The sequence below is a fragment of the Myotis yumanensis genome, unplaced genomic scaffold (assembly GCF_028538775.1).
Source record: "Myotis yumanensis isolate MYYU_CA2020_CCGP unplaced genomic scaffold, mMyoYum1.0.hap1 SCAF_5, whole genome shotgun sequence".
Classification (NCBI taxonomy): Eukaryota; Metazoa; Chordata; class Mammalia; order Chiroptera; family Vespertilionidae; genus Myotis; species Myotis yumanensis.
In genome coordinates this window covers 87423595-87448763 of record NW_027223756.1, presented here as the reverse complement: position 1 = coordinate 87448763, position 25169 = coordinate 87423595, and the positions used below count along the sequence as shown (strand labels likewise).

The 25169-nt window shown below is 59.2% G+C and overlaps 1 protein-coding gene across 1 annotated transcript in view; it reads left to right on the top strand.

Moving 5' to 3' along the window:
- Nucleotides 1–5331: 5331 nt before the first annotated feature.
- The window catches only part of NFIX (nuclear factor I X), a 94430-nt gene continuing 74592 nt past the window's right edge, over nucleotides 5332–25169 (top strand). Inside the window, exon 1 of the mRNA XM_070416211.1 lies at nucleotides 5332–5454. Coding sequence (XP_070272312.1) covers nucleotides 5428–5454 — 27 coding nt within the window. The 5' untranslated portion in view covers nucleotides 5332–5427. The remainder of the gene's footprint in view (nucleotides 5455–25169) is intronic.

Genomic DNA, 25169 nt, shown 5'->3' with positions numbered 1-25169 from the left:
GTGTAACTAGTGCTTTGGGGAGTCCATGTAACTGTCTGTGTGTGTCTGCATGTGTCTTAGTCAGTGTATATCTGAGTCTCTCTGGGGGTCTATGTGATGGTGAGGGTCTTAGTGTGTGACCGGGCTGCTATTGGTGTCACTCCGTGGGTGGCTCTGGGTAGGTATGCGTGGCTGTGTGTGTGTCGGTGTGCTACTCTGGAAGGGCGTGTGACAGCATCTTTGGGTGATCCTGTGTCTGTGTGTGATTATGGTATTTTATATGACCCCCCCCCCAGAGGAGGAGGGGGATCTGTATGTGTGTGCGCACACCTGTGGTCTCTGGGATTTTGTGTGTGTGTGATGGGGTCTGGGGTGCCCGGCTAGGTGTTGTATATGAATGGAAGGACGGATGGCCTGTGTGTGTGTCTGCATGTTGTGTGTGATTCTTAAAGGAGGAATGGATGTTGTGTGTGTGTATCTGTCTATTGGAATGGAAGATAAATGTCTTGTGTGTGTATAGAAGCTGTGTGTGTGTATGAAAGGAAGGATGGGTGTCCTATGTGTGTATTGGATGTTGTATGATTGTGTGTGTGTGTGTGTAACTCCTCTGGCTCAGATCCCACTAGGGACCCCCAGCCCGGGGTTGGGGCAGTGAGACAAAGGCTATCTAGGACCCCAGACCAGACCAGACCTGGGGTCCTAGGTAGTTTGGTCAGGAGAGGCATTGAGCCCTCTGGGGAAGTGGGGATCCCAGTCCTGCCAGGAGGGCCCTAGAGCACCTGTCTCCCCATCATCCCTCAACCCTCCTTCCCCTGGCCTGGCTCTTCAATTATCCTGTGTGCCAGATGCTTGCCACCTCCCCTGAGGCCTGCCCGGCTGACCTAGAGCACAGCAATGCCTGACCCCCAGTGGCCCAGGACATTGGCTGCCAGAACCCAGATGTTTCAGTGCCCCCCACCCCCCGCATCCTGGCCAGGGAGTGCCATAGGCTGGTTCTTCCTCCTCCTCTCTCCCCCTCCCCCCACACACCTGCATTGGAAGACACACCTGCTGCCAGCCTAGCCAGGTGGGCAGCCCTGCATGGAGGAATGCGGGGGATCCCAGCTGTGCCACCCCAACGTGCCCAGCCCCATGGCCGTGTCCTCCTCCCCCATGATTTCTCAATGGGGTGTGTCCTAAGACCTGGGTTCTGGGGGGAAGGGGATGGAGAAGCTTGGGTATCCTCCAGAGCAGCCCCTCTGCCTCCTTGTGAAAATTCTCCCCAGTGGCAGCTGTGGAGGGGGGAGCAGAGCAGATGTGTGTGTGTGTGGAGTGTTGTGGGTATAGAGGGGGTCTGAGTGTATGGAGAGAATTCTGAGTGCAGATATGTGAATGAACATGGACAAGTGTTTTGTTTGTGTTTATATGGGTGGATGTGGTATGTGAGGAAGAGTGTGTATGTGTGCATACAGGGAGGGTTTTGTGGTGTGAAGCTGTGTGTGAAAGAAAGGATGGGTGTTGTGTATGAATGGAAGGATGGATGGCCTGTGTGTGTGTCTGCGTGTTGTGTGTGATTCTTAAAGGAGGAATGGATGTTGTGTGTGTGTATCTGTCTATTGGAATGGAAGATAAATGTCTTGTGTGTGTATAGAAGCTGTGTGTGTGTATGAAAGGAAGGATGGGTGTCCTATGTGTATATTGGATGTTGTATGATTGTGTGCGTGTGTAAATGGAACAATGGGTGTTGTGTGTGTCTGTTAGAATGGAAATATGGGTATCCTGTGTGTGTATGTGTGGATGTTGTATTTGTGTGTGTTGAGTGAAAGGATGGGTGTCCTGTGTGTCTATGAATAGAGGGTTGAATATTGTGGTGTGTGTGTGTGTGTGAATGAAGGAGTGTGTGTGTGTGTGTGTGTGTGCAAGTGGAAGTGTGGTATGAGTGTGTGAAATGGGAATGGGATAGGGGTTTAAGCAGAGCCCAGGTTTGGGGCCAGATGCGGGATTGGGAGGGCGATGAAGGCAGCCCTCAGGGTCTGGCATGGCTGGTGGGCAGGGCTGAGAGGACAGGGAGGCAGGTGGAGCCAGGACTGGGCCCAAGGTGGGGGTCTTCGGAGCCCTTGACTGCTTAGTGGCTGTTTACAGGGGGCCAAGGAAGGCTTGGGGTCTGCCCCTAAGCCCCCAACAACATTAAAGTCCCAGACACCCCAAACGCCTCCATCCCCCCCCCACTGTTTCCCATCAAGCCCCCAACAGGCCCACACTGCTCCAGTGACCCTTCACACGGGCCCCATACCCATCCCACACCCATCTCTGCCCCTTCCCTTGGCCATCCAAGTTCCCCCTGGGGTCCCCAAACCCCTTCTGGGCTCTCATATCCCCAGCACCTTCCCCCAGACATTCCAGCTTCTCCTGGGCCTCCTCAAAGGCTCCAGACCCTTTTATACCCAACCCCTGCCTTTCCCTGCTCCCTTCCCCTTCCCCCACCCCCTAACCTAGCCCCTACCCCCGCCTCTTTCCTGAGACATCCAGATCCCCATCCCCCTTAATCCCCAAACCCCTCCCCTCAGCCCCTCAGTCTCCAGTCCCGGGCCTGCACCCTTCGCCTGCCTCCCATGTAGCCCTGACCCTTCCCCTCGGTGCCCCCCTCAATCCGCCTGTGCCCCCTCCCCCTTGCTCTCCTCCCGCAGCGAGCGCAGCAGCAGCAGCAGCAGCAGCGGTGGCCCTGAAACTTTAAACGGTGTTAAAAGTTTCTGTTTACTAGAAGCCCTTGAATTTTTAAGGACGTATCAATTCCCTCCGCCAAGGCCTTGCATCAGTGGCGCAGGACAGGAGGCCGAGTTGGACCACGGGATCCAGGAAAGAGCTCCTCGAGCATGGAATGACAGACTCACACATACCCAGACACCCCCCCACCCAGGCACACAGAGACCCCTTCCTGTCAGACAAGCACACGCACACCAATTCAAGCTGTACACAGACGGACTCCCTGACAAAGACAGAGCCCCTCTCCCTGACACACACGACCCTGTGCCCACATAGGTCCTCACCACTGCCCCAGACCCACAGGGATCACCCCACAGACAGAAACACTTCTAGTGACCCACAGACACGTCTGCAACACAGTCCCTGAACGCAGACAGATCCACTGTGACCCTCGCACACTCACTTGCCCCCTTGGCCACATGTACTCTAGGACACACAGAGAGACCCACACATACACAGGTGTGTCACACACACGGACACCTTCTGACAGAAAGACCCCCAGAGCTGACACACACGGTGGTCAGCTTGAAACGCACATGCTCACCGGGGCGCCCCCATCACCAGGACTTCCTGTCAAACCCAGGCCCCGGCTACACTTGACTCTCACTAGAATGTCAGCCTCCCAGGGCCAGGTCTTTTGTCTTGGTCCTCACTCTGTCCCCAATGCCTGGCACAGGGCCTGACAGATGCTCACCCTCTCTGACTCACAGACATCTCCCAGGCACACGGCCAGACCCACATCCCCACCACACAACACCGGGCCACACAAAGGGCTCCTGAACGTCCACTGACCGGCGTCTCTTCCCCCCAGAGGACACCCAGACCCACCCAGACACCTGAGGACACTACAGCCACCCTGCCTCAATGGTCTCGTGTGACCAGGAGCACTCCCCCTCAGGGATATTTTTACACACACACACCCGCACCCCCACACACCTGGGCACCAACACCCCTCCGACAGACAATGCATAGCTGAGCATTGCTACAGCTTCTTGGCCCAGGAGGGCAAGAAGGTGCTGGCTGCACCTGGCAGCAGGAGGGAGCTTTGTCCCGGCAGGAGCTGCCTGGGGGCTGTGGCACCACCTCCCCGCCCACCACGGGGGTCACCCAAGGGCTCCCCATGCACCCACGCCAGGGCCCCCAGCACCATCTCACCCCAGGTCATTTCTGCTTTGGAAATGGGGGGTCAGGGGCCTACAGGAGGGACTATAGCCTCACCAGGGAGGGTGTGCACATGGACCTGAGGCCTCCATGCCTTTTTCTATCCCTGGAGGTTGGGCTGTGCAGCCTCTGCTAGATCTGTGTATGTCCATGATCAGAGCCAAGGATGAGTGTATGTGCTTGCTGTGTGTGGGAGGGGCCTGGGTGCATGTGTGTGGCACCTGTGTGCATGACTTGGTGATACTATGAGGGGCATTGCTAGTTGACTGGGTATCAAAACTGTTGTTCCGTGTGCCCAAGGCCCAGGGCGTAGCTGGGCTCCAGGTGTGTGGTGTGTGTGTGTTGCTGTGACGGCCAGTGTCACTTTGTATCTCGGTGCTCTCCTGGTGTTGTTTGGATGTATGTCCAGGTATCTGATGGTGTGTGTCTGTGTGAGGTGTGTTCGTGCATCTCCCTTTTATCAGTGTCATCCTGTGCGCCTGGGTGTGTCCTCTGTGTCACCACAACTAAGATATTTTGGTGCGGCTTTGTGTTTGTGTTGTGTCCATGTGTAGGAGTTGACTGTCTGGAGCATGTCAAGGTGTGGTTGTGTGATCATGCCTGTGTCTGTGTGCCAGCATGAATCTGTACATGTCAGCAGGCCTTGCTGTGTGTATGTCTTATTGTGTATCTGTGTGAGGCCCATGTTGGTGTGTAACTGTCTGTATCTCAGTGTCTAAACATGGTTCCTTGTTGGAATGCGTGGGTGCCGGTATCATCATGTGATGGGGGTCCTGTGTGCATATCAGCGTATGGATCATGGATTGGTTTCCTAATCTGGTCTGTGTGTGTGTGTGTGTATGTGCGCGCGCGCGCGCGCGCGCAGGTGTGGAATGTGTGCCCGGGTATGTGCCCACGCTGTGTGTGCTTTGTTGTCCGAACGTGAAACGTGTGGCAATATGTTCTGTACGTGACATGTGTGGTGGGGTCCAAGCCCCGCTGTGTGCCAGCGTGTGTCTGTGTTGGAACGCGGGCCAGCACGTGTCGGGGTGGCCGTGACGGTGTGCGCCCCCGCGCGTGTGCATGCGTGCATGTGTGCGCTTGTGTGTGTGTGTGTGTGTGTGTGTGTGTGAGCGACTGCCGCCGCTCCCGCCCGCCTGCCCCTCCCCGCGCCCCTCCTCCCGCCCGCCCGCCCGCTCCCTCTCCCCGGAGTGCGCCGCTTCCAAACTTTGTCTAAACTTTCACTTTCACAGCGCGGCGGCGGCGGCAGCGGCGGCGGCGGCGGCAGCGGGCGAGGGTGACCGGCCGAGCGGCGGCGGCATGGAGTAGACGCGCGGCAGCGGCGGCGGCGGCGGCGGCGGCGGACGCGAGAGGCAGCGGCAAACGCGGCGGCGGCCCCGGAGCCGGCGGGGCCGAGCCTGCGAGCGGCGAGCGCGGGGCCGCGGGCCGGGCGGGCGCCGCGCGGCGGAGGCCGGAGGAGCCGAGTCGGAGCCCGAGCGCGGCCGCCGCCGGCCGGGCCTCCCCTCGCCGCGGCCAGCCGCCGCGCTCTCGCCCGGGCGCTCAGCTATGTACTCCCCGTACTGCCTCACCCAGGTACCGGCCGCCGCCCCGCGCGACCGGGGAGGGAAGCGGGCGCAGGAGGCTGCCCCGCGGCGCAGGCGGGGCGAGCGGGCGGAGGGGGCGCGCGGCAGCCGGGGGAGTGAGCCCGCGGGCGGCCGAGGGGTGCAAGTCGTGCTTTGGGGAATCCGGGAACGCGTGCTGGCGCCCCCGTGCGCCGACGACCCTGGCCCCTGGCAGACCCCGACGGGGGTCTCCCGAGGTGGCCGGCTGCGTGCGTGGCGCTGCCCGGAGCGGGAGTGCGTGTGAGTGTGTGAGTGTGTGTGTGCGTGCGCGCGCGCTCGGCTGGGGTGCGGTGGGCAGCGGGACTCCCGCCGATCTGTGGGCCACGGTGGCTGCACCCGACCGGCATGGCCTCTGGCAGTGTTTGCGGGGGTGAGAGAGTGGCAGAGGGTGACCCAGAGGGCGCAGAGCCGGGACCGGGTCCGGTGTTGCTCCCAGGGGCGGGCGCAGCGTTTCCCGAGGGTGGCAGCGGCCGGCGTGCGTGGCAGCGGCCCCCGTGTGCGGCCGGGGTGCCCAGGGCGGGCCGAGCGGCCCGGGCGTCTCCCCAAAGTCTTTGTTCAGGCCTCACATGGGAGCGGGGCTAAGAAAATGGCGGGGCTCCCAAATTTCGGAGGGGCAGAGGAGGGAAGAGGAGGGGAGGGAGGGATGGGCCCGCTGCCAGCCTGGGCCGCGCCTCTCCACCGACCCTGGACGACGACGCTGCGGGCCCCCCTCCAAACTTTCCTCGGCGCAAACTTTCCGGTCCCCGCTTCCCGGGCTGCCGCGCGCCGGACCGGGCGGCCGGGGGAATACCGTCCCGCCACCCAGAGGCGGGAGGGCAGGAGGCAGCCGTGGACGCCCCGACAGTGTTGCCACCACGCGTCGGGCCAACCCCGAGCAAAACAGCGCCGACCTTGGCGCGCTGCAGAGCGCGTCCCGCCTCCAGCGAAGTTCCCTGAGCAGCACTTGGCGGAGGCAAAGGCTCCTGGGTGCCTGCCCTGCTACCCCACCCCAGGCTCGCAGAGGGCACAGGAGCTGACCAGAGTCCCGCAGCGGCCTTGGCAACGCTGCCTGTGGGGCCAGGCCTAGTCTGGCCACACAGGCTCTGCAGAGGGGACGCCTGGGGGCTGCCCAGCGGTGCCTCTCAGCAGGACCTGCGTCTGTGGGGAATCTATAGGCCAGGCCTGGGGTCCCCAGTGTTCCCTCTGCCAGTCTGAGCCTTGTCAGCCATGTGCCAAGGGTGCCCACAGCTGGGAGCGGGAGTCCACGTGAATATGGCTGCTAGTGGGCCTGGCGTGTGGCAAGGGGCAAGAGGGTATGTCTGGGACGAGTGTCAGCCATGGCCACCCCACTCTTGTATCAACAGATGCGTGTGTGTGTGTGTGTGTGTGTGTGTGAGAGGGGGGGGGAGGGAGAGAGGCTGACTCAGTTGATCTTGGAGTCTGTGTGTGGCTGCAGTGGGCTGGCCATTGGCAGGCCTGTGTGGCATGGATGTGTGTGGGGGCCCGGGAGCAGGTTTTCCTGTACAGGTGTGAGTATGTATTCGTGAGGTGCATGTTTACACATGTGTATCACAGTGTGAGTGCAGGTGTGAGCAGGCACTCTGACCACTGTAGCAATTTGGAGACCCCCACATCTGTGCCTGACTGGCCAGTCACCCCATCTTGGGCTTCCACACGACGTTCCTGTCCACCTAGCTGGGTTTGAGCCATGGCTGCCTTTGGGGCTATGCTTGGGTGGCCTGCGTGGCTGGTGTTTAGGGCCTGGTGGGACCACGACGCCACACGGGAGCAGCCCCTTGCCCACCTGCTGCCAGCCCAGCTTCCTGGCCTGCCCCCTGAGGCCTGGGTGAGATTCTAGGCCCTCAGATTTCACAGTGCCCTGGGAAAGAAAATGCCAGCCGGTCCACTGTGCCAAGACTAGGAAGGGGCTGGGGCAGCCCCCAGGCGCAGGGTGATGGCCAGGGCTTCACTCTGTGACACTCCAGAAGGGAGCGAGGACTCAGCTCCGCCACAGGCCCCGGCTGCGAGTGTGCCGGGGTGGCTGGGTGGGTGGCTGCAGGCTGTGGGTCAGCAGTCTGTCCTTCCTGAGAGCGACATCTCTTGGATCCAGAGTCTGTTTTTACAAAATTTTCTGCTTCCATAGTTTGCTCTGATAGTCCACCCCCCCATCCTCTCTCTCTCATCCTCTCTCTCTCTTTGTCTCTGTCCCTGTCTCTATCCTTCTATATCTTTGACTGTCCCTGCCTCTCCCTGGCTGTCTCTGATTCTGCTCCCCCCTCCTCCACACATCTCGGACTCTCTGTCTCTCTCTGGCCTCCATCTCTCCCTCTCTCTCTCTCTCTCCCTTTTCTTTTTTCAAACCAGAATTGGCTTCGATTTTAAAGTCAATAAATGATTGAGCAGGAATGAGCTTGGAGCAGCGGGGCCCTGGCGGGGGAAAGGCACTGTGGGCGAGGGGGAAGGGGGTGGAAATCTCCTTCTGGAAAAAGCATCGAAATCCAGGGCGGCTGGGCGGGGCGCTTGCTGGAGCTGCTGGAGCCCACTACAGCTGCAGACCCGAGTCCTCAGTGGAGGGGCCAGATGGATGGGACTCCCCCTCCAGATACACAGACGTACACCAGAATGTAGACACACACATACACCGCCACCGCCACCAAGCTGGCGATATACATGACCTGCTCACGTTGATGTCCAGGCATACGGCCATTGGTAACCTATGGACACAGGAGACGGGGACCTGCGTTCCCTCCCCACCCCACACACGTAAACACACACACACACATCCTTCGAAATGAGACGTGTGTATCGATATCGGCTCACGGACACACGACAATACTTCCCAGTCACACTCGGATACAAACCGACGCGAGTATGTTTTCACCCCCACGCTTGCTCACACAGACTCAAGGACGGACGGACGGACGGATAGAGGGACGCTTTTCCACAATGCTGTTGGCTCACCCAGGTGTGTACACAGATAGGCACATGCTCTCAGACATGCACGCTTGCCGACATTCCGTGCCACGTGGCCACGTGAGCAACGGGGTGCTTTTGTACCCTTATTTCTGTGAAGCCATGCACAGTCATTCCAGGGGAGGGGGTGGGAGGGGTCTCACTCAGCTCTTGCCCTGGGTCACTGTGGCCACCTCTCTGTCCCCATGAAGCTGTTGCTCCCCGTGCCGAACCCACATGGAGCCTCCTTTATATGCACATTTTTCTCTCGGCGGTGGCCCTGCCGGCTTAATGCCCACAGCTGGGGTGGGAGGTGTGTGCAGCACGAACTGCCATGGGGTAGGCCACTCTTGGACCTGGGTTGGGCTCCATGAGATGTTTTGAGACTGGGCCGAGCTCGGAGCTGAGGGCTCTGCTGGAGTAACGTAGGGGGTAAGGTGCTCCCCTCTCCCTGGGAGCTGGAGCCGGGGGTCCTGGCCCAGCTAGGAATGTCTTGTGTAGACTCCAGGGTTCCCAGATAGAAGACGGAGCCGAGGGTGAGAGCTGGGCTGTACCGTAAGAGCACAGGGTTTGAGCTCCAGCTCTGTATCGTCTAATGCTGTGACCTGAAGCACAGGATTTTCCTGGTCTATAAACTGGGCAATAATAGTGCCTGCATTCCAGGCTGTGATTAGGCTCAGACACCTAGCATAGGCTCAAAGGACAGGATGACTTGTGGTCATTTGTTTACCAAGCAGAGGGCCGCAGGGGCCCAAGGCAGGGGTGGTGGGGAGCAGGGGCCAGGAGAGAAGAGACAGGGCCGGTGGGGGCCAGATGCCTTTCTCGGGGGCTCTGGTTGCCTTCGCCCTTTCCCTAAGCTTGACCCTCGTCATCACCAGGTCCACTTTGCGTCCGGTTTCTTGGGCCTCGGGCCGGAGTGTGCAGGAGTGTGTATGCACACAGATATGAATGGGTTAAAGGGCGAAGAGCCCGGAGCCGAGGGTGGGTCCTGATGTGGCTTCAGGGGCACCTTTATAGCTCCAGGGTCCTCTCTGCACTTGCACCTGGGCCTCGTCATCTGGGTGCACCGTGGGTTCAGGACGCACGTGTGGGACCCTGTGTGAGTGCTTGTCAGGGTCCGGTGGGTACCCTGGGTGTGTGCAGGGTGGGCGTGCAGCCGTGGCTGTGGCAGAAGCCCCCTGGTGCTCAGTGTCTGACCGCTGGCCTTCACTGGGAGCCCAGCCTTTTATCTGCTTGGTCCCTGCCCGCTGCTCTGGAAGCACGGATAATTTGGGGTCTTGCGTTTTCCTCCAGCTGGACCAAGAGAGGAGGGGAGTCTGGGATGTCTGTGCCTCCCTCCAACTCAGCGCTGAGGACAGGGCTCCAGCTGGGTGGGCGTAGAGGGGTGCCTTCACGTTCCTGCTCCCAAAGCTCTGAACGTGGAGGCTGTGAGTGGCTACCTGCTTCTCCCAGGTCTGAGCGTGTTCATCGGCATCTTGGGCCTCAGAGCCACCATTTTCTCGTGGACAGCCATGTGGCCGCGTGTGTCTGTGCAGGTCCCCTTTTCAAGTGTCTCCGTGTCTCTGAGCGTCCATCGCTGGGTGCTGCCTGTCTGAGGGTCACCCCAAGCTCCATCTCTATGTATTTAGGTGACAGGGGTGTGTGTCACTGTGTGTGTCGGTGCCTGAGGGGGTCTTTGTGTTACAGTATCACTGTGGTGTGTCCCTGTACAACTCTTATCCGCTGGGTGTCTGACCGTCCCAGGAAGGGCTGTATCGTGTGCTTTACCACGCATGTCGACCTGTCTGCGTCGATCTGTAGGGCATACGTGTCATTGCTGTGCCTATGAGTCTTGCCCCCATGGCACTGTGCATGCTGGGCTTTGTCCCTGTGACCATCGATGTGTGTCGCACCACACGAGTTCCTCTCCCTGGCCTCTCTCCGCCTCTCATCAGAGTGTGAAATGCCCTCTCTGGCGGTCAGGCCGGCGGCTGGGAGCATGCGGCCTTTCCATTGCTTCCCATGAGGTTGGGCAGCCGTGGTGGCCCCGCTGTGGGCCCTGCCCGTGCCCCTGGCCTGTCATGGACAGAAGCCCGTTGTGTGGTGAGGTGCGGGTATGTGTTTGGGCCGCCCACAGGCCTCCCTCTGTCTGCCCAGTGTGCATTGATCTTGGCTTCTGCCTGTGTCTGTCCTGGCCTGGCCAGTTGGGGTGTTGGGCTGTCTCTGTGGGCCTGAGCCCGTCACCCCCAGAGCCGGGTCTGCCCTGGGTCCCACACCCGGGGCTGTCCCTCCACGGCTCCGAGAGCATGGATTTGGAAACTGAGGCCCCCTCTTTCTCTCCCCTCCTCTCTCTTTCCTCCCTCTCTTCTCCCCTCCTCCCGCTCCCTCTCTCCCTCTCTCCTGCCAAACGCGTCTTGGCTCTGTCTGAATATCTCTCCTCCTCGATTTTTGGCTCCAGCTCTGGGCGCGTTCACTAAAAGAAGAAGGACTAGCTCCCCCTCTCCCTGCCCCCCCTGCTGCCTCCCCCTTTCTGAAGAGCCCCTCTGAGAGCGGGAATGGCCATGTGCAGGGGCCTGGGCCCCCCCTGAGTGGGCTTGGCCAAGGGGGCATAAGCCTGGTGGGTGAGGGGGCCGGGCGGGACTGGTCCTGGCAGCCTGAGGGTGCAGCAGCCAGGGTGACTGTGCTGCCGGTGACTGGGCAGGCGGGTGGGTGGGTGGGGAGGGGTCGGGGGCACGGAGCTGGGGTGTCTGGCTTCTGGTGGGGCTGGCAGGCCTCTGTGAGGCGCAGCTGTGCCCAGAACTCCGAGCTGCGTTTGCCACCACTACCAATGTGGCTGCGCCAGCCGGGGAGGGGGAGGCGGGTGGCGGGCACTGCGGCGCTCCGTAGCCAATCAGAAGCCAGGGTTGCACTGGGGAGCTCTCCCCCCACTGGGCTTCACCCTGAAGGGAGCCAGGGTGGTGGCCAGCAGTGGGCAGGGGGCAGTGCCACCACCACTACTGAGGACCCTGCTCCCTTGGCTGACAGTTTGGTGCCAGCCTTCCTGGCACGGATCAGGCAAAGGGCGGGGGGTCTGTCCCCACCTGAATTGGAGGGAGCCAAGCCAGAGGCAGGGACAGCGCACTCCACCTCCTTGGCTTCAGGAGGCAGCAGGAGCTGGGGGTAGGGGCCAAATCATCCAGGAGGGTCTGTCCAAATACGGGCTTCAGTCAAATCACCTCGGGGCTTTATTTCAGGACCATCTCACACCAAGCCGCACTCTCTCCCTGGCACACGCCGGCACAAAGAGCCACGCTGTCACACACAGGCACAGCACACCCTCACACAGCACCCCTCCCTCAGTCGGGCACACACAGGTGTCCCCACACAAAGATGCTCGTTTTCACACACAGACACCTAGACACACCCGCCACACCTGAACACATCGGCTCAGGAACACCCTTGTGGGGGGAGACCCGCAGGCACACATGGTTATACATGGTTATACACAGGACGGACACACTGCTACTGCCAAACACACAGGAGTGCACAGACCTAAAGACACTCGGTGGGAAGCACACGGCATGAGCATGCAGTCACGCTGTCGGACCCCCAGACACGCGCACAGGAGCGTCCATCCACCCCCACGGCCATGAGACACCACGAGCCCACGCACGCATGCACGCAGCAACACACGGAGACACTCGGTGAGACACATACACTTGGCGGTGTCTGGGAACATTTCTGGTCGTCACACTGGGAGGGGGTATGCCCACTGGCACCTGGTGGGTGGAGGCCAGGGATGCTGCCCAGCACCCTACAGTGCACAGGGTGCCCCAGCACAGAGAATGGTCCCCAAATGTCGTCAGCGCCAAAGTGGAGAAGGTCAACCCTAATATATTGTCAGACAGATAGTAACACACACACACACACACACACACACGCATGCAGGAGGCCAGCTGACACAGTGTCTCACACAGTCATGCTCTCCGGGTCCAGGCACACATGGTGTGGCAGGTACACAGTCCTGCGTCGCCCCAGCACCACAGGGACAAGGGTCACACCCACACACACAGTCACACCTGGGTCACACCTGGTCTTGCTTGGAAATAGTGCCTGAGAGGTGAGACCCGCCTTCCTCATCCCGCCCCTCTGCCTGCTGGCCCCCTGGCTGTCTGAGCAGCAGATTCAACCACCCCAATCTCTTCCGGTGGAATTTGAAGCTCTGAATCCCTGCGCTAGTTTGTCGAAGCCTGGGAGGCCACGTGCCACCCCTGCTCAGGACACGCCGAGCCTTCTGGGCTCCGCAGTGGGGCCAGAGGTAGGCCCAGTGGCCGAGGGCCCCACTCTTGCTGTCCTGCTTCTGGCATCTGTCAGAACAGGCTGGGGTGGAGGCGAGGCTAACTCCCGAGAGTCGTCCTCCTCAGGACTGTCTCGCTCACCCTCTGGCCTCTGACTCCTTATTTCTGACTCGGGAGAAAGGGAAGAAAGACAGCAGGCAGAATCATACCGGGAGAAAGCCTTTTGCAGGATAACAATGACATGAGTGTTTCTCCTAAAAATCCGAGTGATGGCTAAAGTGTGCTGTGTGCTCACGGTGTGGCCCCCTGGGCTGAGAGCCTTCCCAGCTGGGCTCCCCGAGTCCCTCCATGTGAGGCAGGTGTGGCAGGGTTAGGTGTGCCCGTGTGTGTGTGTGTGTGTGTGTGTGTGTGTGACAGCAGGGCAGGGTTTCTCACTTCAGCACTGTTGACATGTGGGACGTTTGCACATTATTTTGAGAGTGGGACCTCTGAGCCAACTTCCCGGGTTTGAAACCTGGCTTTGCTCTTCACTAGCTGTGTGACCTTGGGCAAGTCACTCAATCTCTCTGGGCCTCAGTTTCTTCTCACAGGGTTGTGGGAAGGATTCGAGAAGTTGGTTTACAGAATGTGTTTTAAAACAATGCGTGTCGTAAAGTAAGTGCTTGATCTTGTAGATGAAAAACAACTCAGAAAAGAGCATCCAGTGCCAGGGACAAGGGCTCGGAGGTGGTGGAGCCTGGCCCCTCCTCTGATCACCGTCATCCCAATTCCTACTGATGGGAAAGAATTGCAACTTACTCTCTGACCTTTCCCAAATTTCAGTGTGGTCCTGCATGCCCCCATCCCCCCCGTTTGAAACTGGCCCCCTGCTGTCAGCCCTTGAACCCTCCTTACCACTCCGACCTTCAGATCTTCTTCTGTCCAGGGCTCAGAATGAGAGTGGAAGGCTGTCCACCTCCTTTTCAACTACACTGGCTAGACTTGCCCTCACCCCCAGGGGGGCCCAACACCCTCTCCCACACCTTGCTGGGCACCCAGCCGGAGCTTGTGTGCTGGGGGTGCAGGCAGGGGCCTGTGCATTCCTTCGGCAAATATTTACCGAGCACCTCCTGGGTGCCAGGCTCCGTTCTGGGCCCCGGGGGCTCGGTAGGGAGCAACATCGGCCAAGGTGCCAGCTCTGGTGGGAGGGCAGACAATGGACCCGGTCAGCGAGCGAGTGTCCAGCACTGGAGAGGGGGACGTATGGGGAGAGGAGAGCAGCTAGGACCTGCTGACGAGCCCGGCAGCTGCGTTTTCAGCAGAGGTGGTCCGTGAGGCTGACTTTCACCTCAGCATTGCTCTGCCACAGAGGGAGAAGTGCAGGCCCCATTCCCCCCTCAAAGGGGCAGTCTGGAGGTGAAGGGTCTGTGGCTCAGCACAGTCCCTCCACCGTCTTCCCAGAACACATGTTTTCGCTGCAGCCTGAGGCCTCCCATTATCCGTACTGTGGATAAAACCTACGCTGCCCGCCCAGGACTTGGGGACAAGATGGCCGGCGCCCCTCCTGTGCAGAAACCGGGGCTCGATGGGCACTGGGCATTCTCAGCCCTGCCACTCTGCGCTTGGGGGTGGGGTGGGGCAGCTGGCGGCCCAGAGTGGCACTTCCACCTGGGCCCCTTGATTTAGCTTCCCCGGGGCGGGCCGGTTTATTTTTACCAAAGCCCGTCACCCTGGCAGTGCCAGGCAGCGCCATCTTTGTAGGGTCTTGGGGAGCTGCCCACGGCTTGGGGAGACCTGGCTTTGTCTGCTGGACCCCCGGTTCCCGCTGGGCCCCCCTCTCTCTCCACCCTCAAAGCCCCAGGCATAAGGGCTCTGGACTGGGGCTGGTGGGGTCGACATTGTGGGCTGGCAACCACCATGCCCAGGCTGGTGGCATTTGGTTTGGCGCCCTGCCTGCCCGCCACCCCCCACCCCATGCCCGGGCAGAGCCGAGCGGCTGCTGCTGCCAGTCTCCATTTCGAAGCTTGGGGTGGGGGTGGGGAAGCGCTGGGTGCCTCCTGGCCCTTGTCTGTCCTGTGCCACCTGGGGCTTGTCCCCCAGGCCTGCTCCCTGGAAGGGCCCGGGCTGCTTTTTTTCGTTGCCCTTTTGTAGCCTGGAGCTTGGTGACGACGCCTGCCTGGCTCCCATCTTCCTGCCAGCTTCCTCCCTCCCTCTCCTTCTTCCCTGTAATGGCTCACCATTTTGGCATCTCCTCCCCTGCCCCCTCCCAGAGGCGCCAATTTCACTTTCAAACCTTCCACCGTCGCCATTGCTGGCTCTCCAGCCTTCTCTCCTGCCTGGGAGCGAGAGGTGGGGGGCCAGGCACGGGGGCACCAAGGGCTTCTGGGTGCTTATGTGTGTGTTTAGGGGACACATGCTCTGGGCTAGCTCGTGCCGCCTGCCTAGAGGGTGGCAGAGTGGGGCTGCAGGAAAGGGTGGCAGAGAAGATGCGGACCCTCCCGTTTCTGACCGGCTCGTGTCAGCCTCTGGGCCACCAGGAGACCAGGGTGGACATTTCTGCCCCAGCCCAGAGCCTGGGCTTCCCAAAGGGAGGCTAGTCTGTGGGATGCCCCATCCCCTCTCCCCCAAGTTCCCTCTAAGGCTTCCAGATTCCCGCTCTCCTCCCTAGAGCTAAGGTGGGAAACCAAGCTCCACGTTGGGCACTCGTGCCCCCAGAGGGCCAAGGGACTTTGGAGGAACCGGTTTATTGCCCGCACCCCCCCCCCCCCCCCCCCCGCCAGCCCGCTGCCCGCGCCTCTCTCGGCACTAAACAAAGTTTGCTAAGTAACTTCAAATGTTATTTGAGGACGGCCTGGCCTCAGCCCAAGACGGCCCTGTGGAAACTTGCTTTTCGCTGCCGAGGCTGCAAGTATCAAAGACACACTTTCGGGGGGGTGGGGGTGTGCTTTGACGCTTCTCCCCCCTCCGTGGCAGGGGCTGGCCCTGAATGGGCACACAGACACACAGAGGCTGCCCCGACAGAGGGACACACACAGGCACACGACAGCTGTGGACCACAGCATACACCCCAACACATACAACACACGTATTGACACACCAAGGGGAGGGCGGGGCTCGCAGGGTGCTGCCCCCGGCCCGGCCCGTGGGCCTTGGGATTTTTCCAGCTGGTGAGGTTTCTCAGAGCCTGGAGACCGATATTCTTAGGTCTCCCGGGCATGCGTGGGTACTCAGAAGGGTCCCCTCCCTCTCCGAGTCTCAGTTTCTCCCGCTGTAGAAGGAAGTGGTGGGCCTGAGTGGTGTGCAGAGTGGAATCCCACACCGATTAGGACCGAGACTTTCAATCTCTTTCATCTCCTGCCACACAAACGACAGCACGCCCCAAAATATGTTTTTTGCCGATCTGACAAAAAAAAAAAAAAGGGTACGATTTTGATTCATTCACACCGGATCGCTGTTGTGTTGGCGGTTGTCATTTTTTACATGACAGTCTAGTGCGGTGGTTCTCAACCTTCCTAATGCCGCGACCCTTTAATACAGTTCCTCATGTGGTGGTGACCCCCAATTTCATTGTTTACAAATTGAACATAATGAAAGCATAGTGATTAATCACAAAGACAATATGTAATTATATATGTGTTTTCCGATGGTCTTAGGCGACCCCTGTGAAAGGGTCGTTCGACCCCCAAAGGGGTCGCGACCCACAGGTTGAGAACCGCTGGACAGAGGTCAGTGCCGCTGACCTAACGGCCAGGCGTTGCCTGTTGCGCAAACCCTGCGGCACACCGGTGTGTGTGGCACACCGGCTGAAAATTGCTGAGTTAGGAGAATGCCTGCTTCTCATCCCTCTGCCAGGACTGACTTGAGGGGCGAGTCCCTGAAATCGCACAGGGTCTGAGCACGGGGCCTGTAAGAGCAGGGCTGCCAGTCCGGACCTTACAACCTGATGTGCATCTACCTGACCGGAGGCCGTGGCCCTCATCAGCTCCGGGTTCCCCAGAGGACCAGGGGAATGTCTTTTCTCACCTTCTCTCTCAATCTCTCCCCCAGCTTTTGCTTTCCCCAGATCCTTCCTTTTCCTGGTCTCACGAGCCCTGCCCAGGCCTGAGGCTCAGGGAAAAGCGTGGGAAACAGGCTCCGGGTGTGTGTCCCTCACCAAAGCCAGCCAGGCCTGGGGCCCATGATGCCCCCAGGTTACTGATGACCCTCCTGGCATCCCACAAACCCAGGCTCCTGAGCTGACGCAGCAGGGGTAGGTGAGGCTCTATCGTAGGGCCCCTCTGACCTGTCACCACCCGAGGTTTGCAAGCAGATGGGGTCCTGATGAACACAATGGAAAGGCCAAGGCCCCAGGGGCACTGGACTACCCCCCCCAGACTCCAAGAACCTCCCTGTCTCACTGTCAGCCAGACCCTCACCCAGGTCGGTTTGTGGGGGGACCCCGTCCCAGCCCCACAGACCCCCTCAGCTCCACTCACAGTCGGTACTCTCAACACCCCACCACCCGCAGTCTGTCATACAGTGACAGCCTGTCACAGGCACTGCTGCACACCGGCACAATCTGTCGTCCACGCACAGTCTCACACACAACCTGTCACACACGCACACACACACACAGCGGCACAGTCGCACACACAGCCAGCCTCGCACGATCACACCAAGCGTCACAGCTTGTCACAGCCATAGACTCCTCACAATAAAAATAACAGCTACCAACTCCAGAGCAATTATGCCAGGGCAGCGGGCGGGCGCACGAGACCTCCTGTAACCATCCCAATGTGAGGCAGGTGTGAGTAATCTGCTTTACAGAGGAGGGAACGGAGGCCTCAGGGTCAAGTGCCAGGGTCATGGGGCAAGAAGTGGGGTGGCAGGAACTACTTAGCCAGGCCCCCAGGGGCAAGCAAGACTCAAACCGGTCATCCTGCTTTTCAACTCCCTCCCATCCACCTGAGGCTCCCTCTCCTGGTCCTCCCCATGGGCATTCCCTTCCCATTCCCCAGATGGGAAGACTGAGGTTCTAAGCAGCCCAGCCAAGACATGGGGGGAGGGGCCTCAAGGCGGAGGAAATCTGAGCCATGCCCTCCACCCCAAACACTACTTGGCTCCTGGCAGCCCACAGTGACTGTGTGTTGGGGCCCATTGGCTGGGGCCAGGGTCCCAGAAGGCAGAGAAGTTCTAGATCTTCAAAAGCTCTGTACCACGGAGGTATAGGGTGTGAGGAGGGAGAGTGGCAGCCATGGGCTCCCAGGCAAGTCTTTAGTCCCAAGCCTGGAGCCTCTGGGGCCCTGCACCCCTACTCCCTACGGCCCTCCGCATTCCAGGGTGCTTCCTCCTCCTGTGTTGCCTGCCTTCCCTCACTTTTTCCTTCTTTGTTCCTCCCCCGCCTGCCTGCTCCTGCTCCTCGGGGCTTCCCCCAGTAGAGCTGCCAGGGCCAAAACCAACAGGGCTCCAACGATATCCTCCCCAACCATATCCTCCCCGGGGCCCTGACAGGCCCTGCCCCCTGACCGGAGGCTCAGGGGCTAGATCCAGGCTCGGCCCAGCCACTATGGTGGCTCCTGTGCACGTGGCCGCCTCTAGGACACTTGCAAGCCTAAGCGCACAGCTCTGCGTGGCGGCCTCCACGGGCACCTGGGGGCATGCGTGCCCATGTCTGACACCCCAGCGGGCCCTCCTTCTGGCATGGGCAGATACATAAGCACACTCTGTACAGCAGCACCGACAGGGGTCTCGAGCATGCCCTTGGCCAGTGCCCCAGACAGGGACCCCAGGAACCGCCAGCTCATATGCACACCCAGGCCTGATAGCCCAGTGGGACTGCTGGGGAGCACACATGCTCTTGCCCCACATCAGATGCTCTTGCCCCCAAACACACAGGAGGGCACTCTGTCCCCCCCATGCCATGTTCAGGATACGGGCACTGCCCTGCCCTAGGCCGTCATGGGGGTCCCAGGCCCAGGTGGGTCGGTGAGCCCACAGGAGCTCCGGTGCCCACACACGTGAGTCCGCACCTCCCCAGCCTGCGCATGCATGTGTTTCACGTGAGTCGCACACCTGCCAGGCCGCCCTGGGCACCTGGCTCCAAAGCCACCTCGGGTTATTGGGGAGGAGACTGGGATGGGGAGGCCTGGTCCCACCCCGATTGCTCCTGGAGCGCCAGTCTTCCCAAATGCCCCTGGGTGCAGGTGAGCCGTCCGCGTCCCAGAGCTGCCTGGTAGCGCCCCTGCATGTGCTATATTTATATTGGAAATTTGTACCTTAATGTATATATATATTTATATGTAAGAACCACCCCCCCCTTCCCGCTTCTCGTCTGTACTTGGATTTTTACCACCCCTACTCGGCTTTCTCCCAAACCTGCAGAACCCATTCCCCCAGGCTAAGACTTGGGGCCAGGCGGAGTAGCTTTTCCCCTCCTGACTGTGCCGCTCCAAGTCCGTAGGCCAGGGACCCGCTCCGGTGAAAGGCTGAGCCGCACTGCTGAGTCCCGCAGCCCTCCCCGCAACACAATCGCGGGGGTGGGTGCTGGCGGCCAGACCCGATTTTTGGTGTGTGTTTGCTGTTGCTTAAATTAATCCTGAGTGACGGCCTCCATTCCTCTCCACAAAGAGACCATTTCATGCCCTCCCTTCTAGGGTGCAACTCCCATTTGCCCCCTGAGTCCAGCTTGGCGGCTCAGGCTCCCAGCTCCCACCTCCCCTGGCCTCCCCTCAGGTGCGCCCAGGGCGTGGAGGCCGCTTCCCTGTGCACACATGGACCTCAGGAGCGAGTGTGGGTGGGTTTTGAAGGGGTGTGAGAGATCTTAAAATAGAAACACATTGCTGAGCAGAGGTGGGGGGGGGGTGTCCCAGGATTCCCTAGATGGCCCCACTGCCCAACCATAGCGCTTTGATGTCCCAACCTGGCTGAAGAAAGTTACATGGTCCTCCCGCACCTCCCTTCTCAGCCCCTTCACGGCCCCAAGCCTTTCCAGTCCGTGTTGTGTGCCTGTGCAAACCCCAGCAGAGATGTACCGCCCGTGCCCTGTATGCGAGCCCCCCTGCGTGTGTTCACCGACAGGTGCCCGCTGCCTATGGGCTCCTTGGACCTCAGGCTGTGTGTGTGTGTGTGTGTGTGTGTGTATGGCATTTCCCAGACCCCCTGCAATTGACTCCTGCCTGGAGGGGGGATACGCGTGGGTGGGGGTCGTGGGGAAACCTCTCCTGGGCTCAGGCCGTGGGAGGAGTGTGTGCTTCCCACCCTGCAGAACATGGTGCTGTCAGTAGCGGTCGCTTGCACTGTGTACCACAGGGTGGGAGGGGACAGCACAGTCTCCAGGGTGTGGGCAGCCGGGCTCTGGGGCTCTAGGGTGCCATCGGCCACCAGTGGGCTCTGCGCAGTCAGGAGCGCGCAGAGAGGCGAAAAGGTGGGAAGTGGCGCCTGGAGGCCGCTCCTCTGGGAAGTGCGTGTGGTGCGGGGTTGGTTCGCTCTAGCCGATGCTCCAGGCCTCGATCCAGGACTGAGGACCACAGAATACAGTCGCTCTGTAGACTGGGGGACTCCCGCACTGTTCAGGCGCCGCTCTTGCCCACAGTACCGGTTCCTCACACCTTACTGTGACCCCAAAAGTGACTCCAGTAGGCCTTGCGGGCTGGCTGGGTTGGATGGTGGGTGTTAGCCTTTGGCCACATCAAAGGCCGCCGCCAGGAAGGGCTCAAGTGGAGGTGCGCGTTTTTTGGGGGCCTCTGAGGCCGGTTCAGTCCCCAGTCGTGCGCGGGCGCCTTTGCCTCAGTTTCACTCCGCCTGCTCTCACCCTGATATCCGAGGGGATCCTGCAGGAGAGGGCTTTGGAAATGAAATGGGTGTTGGTGAATCCTGTTGTTCTGTGGCTGTTTTAAGTGCCCCAGAACCTAAGGGCAGCTTGGGGGTCTCAGTCTGGCGAGGGCCCTCCTCCACGCGGCCCTGTGCACCTCCCCGCCTCCAGATCGCGGGCCTAGAAGGAGCTTCTCTCCATGTATCCCCAGGCAGCCTCGTTTTGGGGAATAAGGGCGGGGACATTTACCACGGGAGATTTTTGTTTGTTTTGAGGGTTGGCTGGGTTTGGGGGCGTTTGGCCTCCATGGAGCACGGGGAAGAAATGTGACTAAGTGGCAGAAAATGCGCTTTCCCTTTCCCTCTCCTCTGCCTTCAGGCCGCAGGGGCTGCGCCGCTTCCAAGAAACTTAAAAAAAATAATAATAATTCCCCCCAGATCCCCTCTGGTCAACACGGTCTTCCCTCTCAGGGCGGACTTCTTTCGGAGGCGCTAAGGCCTCCCCACCCATTGCCACCAGCCATTTTGCTGCAATTCCTGGGCAGGCCCGGGGAGCGGGTGGGAAAGTGGGAAAAGACCGTGTGTTCGCTCCGTGGGCCTGACTTAACCTGTTGGAGGAGGACGCAAGGGACCCGCTGATGTCCTCCGAGCCTCCCCCGAGCTCCAGCAGCCCCCGGACTCGCAGAAAAAGCCTCCGGGGCCGCCCAGCCAGCGCCCTGGGAAGCCAGTGATAAACCGATGGCTCATCACTCCAATTACTTAAATTCCAGTTGGTGGTTTTAGGTCCTCTACCTTTTCCACATACAGATGACTCACCCAGCTCCAGCCGGGTGGGGGGAGGTGACCCCCCCCCCCAGTGCAGGCTCTCACCCTGGACCCAGAGGCAGCCCAGCCCGCCCAGCAGCAACTCCCCTGACCCCACCGAACTCCCAGACCACACTTCGCTCCTCTCCCCCTTTTATGCAGGGTCATCTTTCCCCTCTTCTTTAAAACAATATGTTAAAGGAGTTTTGTTATTTTACAAAAAGGCGTGAGACAGAGGCTGAATGATGGAAACAGGCTGTTAAAAAAAAAAGGAAAAAAGGAAAGAAAAGAAAGGAAAATGCGTGCCCGTGGCGCTCCGAGGAGCTGGTGCGCGCTTCCTGCCTCTCTCCCGAGCTCTTGTGCTGGTTCCCCGGGGGAGCCGGGCGTGGGGCACCTGGGATCCCCGCCGCCAAACGGGCACTGTAGGATCGCAAGGCGTATTATGATTTTAATAAAATTGTGTCTCATTTAGGCGCGCGTTTCTGCGCTGCCTCTCCTCAGAGCCCGGGTTTGTCACGGCAAATCTATAATCAGAGAAAAATACCAGCTTTGTTGAGGGTTAGAATATAACATTGGTTAATGTGTGTGGTTTCTTTTTTTTTTTTTTTAAATAATGTCAAGCATTGGAATAATTAAAGAGTGAGAAATCACTTGTCTTTCCTCTCCCTTCGGCATTGTCTTATTTAAGAGCGGGAAGCGTGCTTTTAGGCAGAACTGGTTCGTTTCCATGCGAGCTTTTTTCTCACCAGCCTTTCCCTCCGCTCCGGTCTGATTCGCAAATCCCCAAACTGGCACAAACCAGGAAACTTGCAGCAGCAGCAGCAGCGGCGGCGGCGGCGGCGGCGGAGGCAGCGGCGGGCGGGCCGTTCTCTTCTGGAGTTGGAGCCTCGCTTTCTTTTTTTACCCTCTTTCAGAGACAACCCTCTCCGCTTCCCTCCCCGCCTCTGGGCCCTGACCCACTGCCTAGTTTGCGCTAGAGCGATTTAAAAAAGAAAGAAAGGAAGAAAGGAGTCCGGCTCGGGTACCCCCGTGCCAGCCGAGGGCACGTTTCCCAGGCAGTGGGCTGGTGGGAGAGTCAAGCCGGTGTATGTGTGGGGGAGTCTCCACGCCTATTCTACACCTTCCCCCCCCCCATAGGATCAGGTAATCAAGTGTTTCTAAAGATCAGAGAGCTCAGATCCCCTGTCATGTTTTTTTTAAATATATTCTTATTGATTTCAGAGAGGAAGGGAGAGGGAGATAGAAACATCAATGATGAGAGAGAATCATTGCCCCTGCACGCCCCACACGGGGGATCGAGCCCGAAATCCGGGCATGTGTCCTGACTGGGAATCAAACTGTGACCTCCTGGGTCATATAGGTTGATACTCAACCACGGAGCCCACCATATTTTTAATTAAGCGGCACAGTTTTTTCTTCCAGCCCCAGATGATAGAGGTGAAGAAAACGCGGTCCTCAAGAGCCCACCTTGGCAGGGGAGAGAGCTACGCACTTGGGATGGGCCTGGCAGTGCCCATCCCACCGCCCCAGGACGGTGCCACCACCCACAGGGTCTAGATTTGGAGCAAGAGAGCAGGCTCCAGGGCCTTCCGTGGGCACGTGGGCACGGCCGGCCTGGGGGGATGTGGAAAACAGAGGAAGGGACTCTTTGTCAGGGTTGCGGGGGTTTGCTCCAGGCTGGCGGGAGGCTAAAAGGCTGCCCTAGGCTTTCCCCCAGGGGTGGGGCTGCCGTGGTGCTTGGGGGGAGACAGGGCTGCACAGTGGGAGAGGGGAAAGGGGGTGAGAGCTGGGGGTGAGGGCTGGTGCCCACTGCACCGGCGGCCGTGCGCTGCCTTGGCCTTGCGGAGGGAGTTCTTTATTTGGTTCAGGTGTTTTTAATTAAGTGTGTTTCTCTTTTTCCCTTGTTATTCGGTGTTTGGACTTTTTAGAGATCCTTTGCATTTGTCTTTTTACATAAGCAACCCCCACCCCCAAGAGGTATTGTGGGAGGTATTTTGCCTTTAAATGCTTTCTCTTTCCTGCTTTTTCTTTTTTTTAGAGAAACTTAATTTTAAAATTATAAAGTAAATTTAGTGCCAGTGAAAGTGGGGGGGGGGGGAGGAGCCAGCTGGGGCTGGAGCCAGGAGAGAGGGAGGAAGATCCACAGGGCTGGGCCTCCCTCCCTCCCTCCCGGCAGCCCCAGCCCAGGCCTCTCTCACTCTCCAGGTCCCCTTCTCGCCACTGCCACCCCTTCCTCTCCGTGCAAGGCGTTTATGGGCCGGGCTGAGGGCAGCCTTCCCTGACTGCAGAGCCCCTTTCCCCCTCCATCCAAGTGTATGCGTGCCATCCACACCTGGGTTTTTCTGCTTGGTGGTCCCTGTTTGTCCACCCCCCCACACACACACACACACAACCTGCAAATAGGCTAACCCTGCTGCTCCGCTGGTTCTCCTGTTCATGGGGTCCGAGTTGGGCAGGCACAGAGAGGCATGGAAACCCCTCTGCAGTGGTGAGGAGGCCAGGGCCGTCTTTTTATGACTCCTCCTTGTGATCCTATGTGTGCACGGTGCTCTCTAACACGTGCATGGACGTAGGTGCTCAAATTTGAAACTACTGGTGCGGGCAGGAGCTGTTTCTAAGGCATACCTGTTGTGAGAACTCCACAGCTTAAAAACTCAAGGCCCACTCGGCGTGCTGAACATGTTTTAGTTTTTAACCTGGGTGGGGTGACACAGGTGTGTTCACTTTGTGGAAATGTCTTGGGAGGCCGACTTAGACCGGTGCACTCTTCCTTATATGGGCCACACTTCAGTGAAAGAGTTTATTTTTGAAAAAAAAGCGGGGGGTGGGGGGGGGGGGGGGGGAGGCCCAGCCTCCAAAGTAAAGGCTGTGCGTTAGAAAACAATAATAATAATTAAAATAAAGAATGTCCTCCAGGCCTCCCTGCTAAGGGATGGGTGGAAGGGCTTGTAAAAATTAGTGGGCTGATCATAAAGCTTCCAGACCCATCCACGTGTGCCGGGTGCCGAGAGACTAGCTGCAGACCCAGGTCTAGCTGTAGGATTTGAACATCTCAGAACCAAAGGATAAAAAGTGGTAAGGAGGAAATTTCTTGCCAATTACATTTTGGTGTCAACATCTGGAAAGCAAAATTGCAGCTGTTCTCCTGCCCCCCCCCCCATTACCACCTCTCTTTTTCCGCACACTTAAATTTTTTGTATGCCTGCCATCCATACTTCAGTTTTCTGCGCTGTTAGAACATTTTCACGGCTCCGCTCAAATCGAGTTGTTGGGTTTGGACTTAAAAAATATATATGTATCTTCTAGTTGACCGTAATTTTTGTAGCAATGCATTGGAACAGGCCTGCAAATCCATTGACAACCCCCTCCCCTTTCTTTGCCCCCACCTCGGCCTTCCCAGCACAGCAGTTCAGAAGCTGGGGGAGGGCGTTGGCTGCCGCCCTCGCCGCTGCTCCTCCCGGCAGGTACTGACAGCTTCGCCCTCCCCGGCCCTTCTGCCTTGTTTTTGTTTTCCCTTCGCCCCCCAAAAATATTTGAACCAAAAAGCCTCTTTTTTTTTCCTCCACCCACAGCAAACTGAAAGAGCTAGTGAACCGTGATTCAACAGAGCGAGGGCGCCTCTTTTCTTCCTTAGCATTAATTAACTCAAGTTCGTTAGGACGTCGGGTCTGTCGCCCACAGTTTTCTCTTGTGTGTGCTGAATCGGGTCATAGAAGGAGACTTCCCGTGCAAACAGTTTGTGTTGGAGCTGGAGGACACAGAGGGGGAGAGAGGGTGAGAAAGAAAGGGAGCCGGGGAGCAGCGGATTGTGGCGGAGAGGTAGGCACGGTCCCGAGCGGGCGGGCGAGCGAGCGAGCGAGCGCCCGGGTGCCAGCCTCCGCAGGGGCCAGACACCAGGGGAATGAGGATTCTCCGGTTTCCCTGGCAA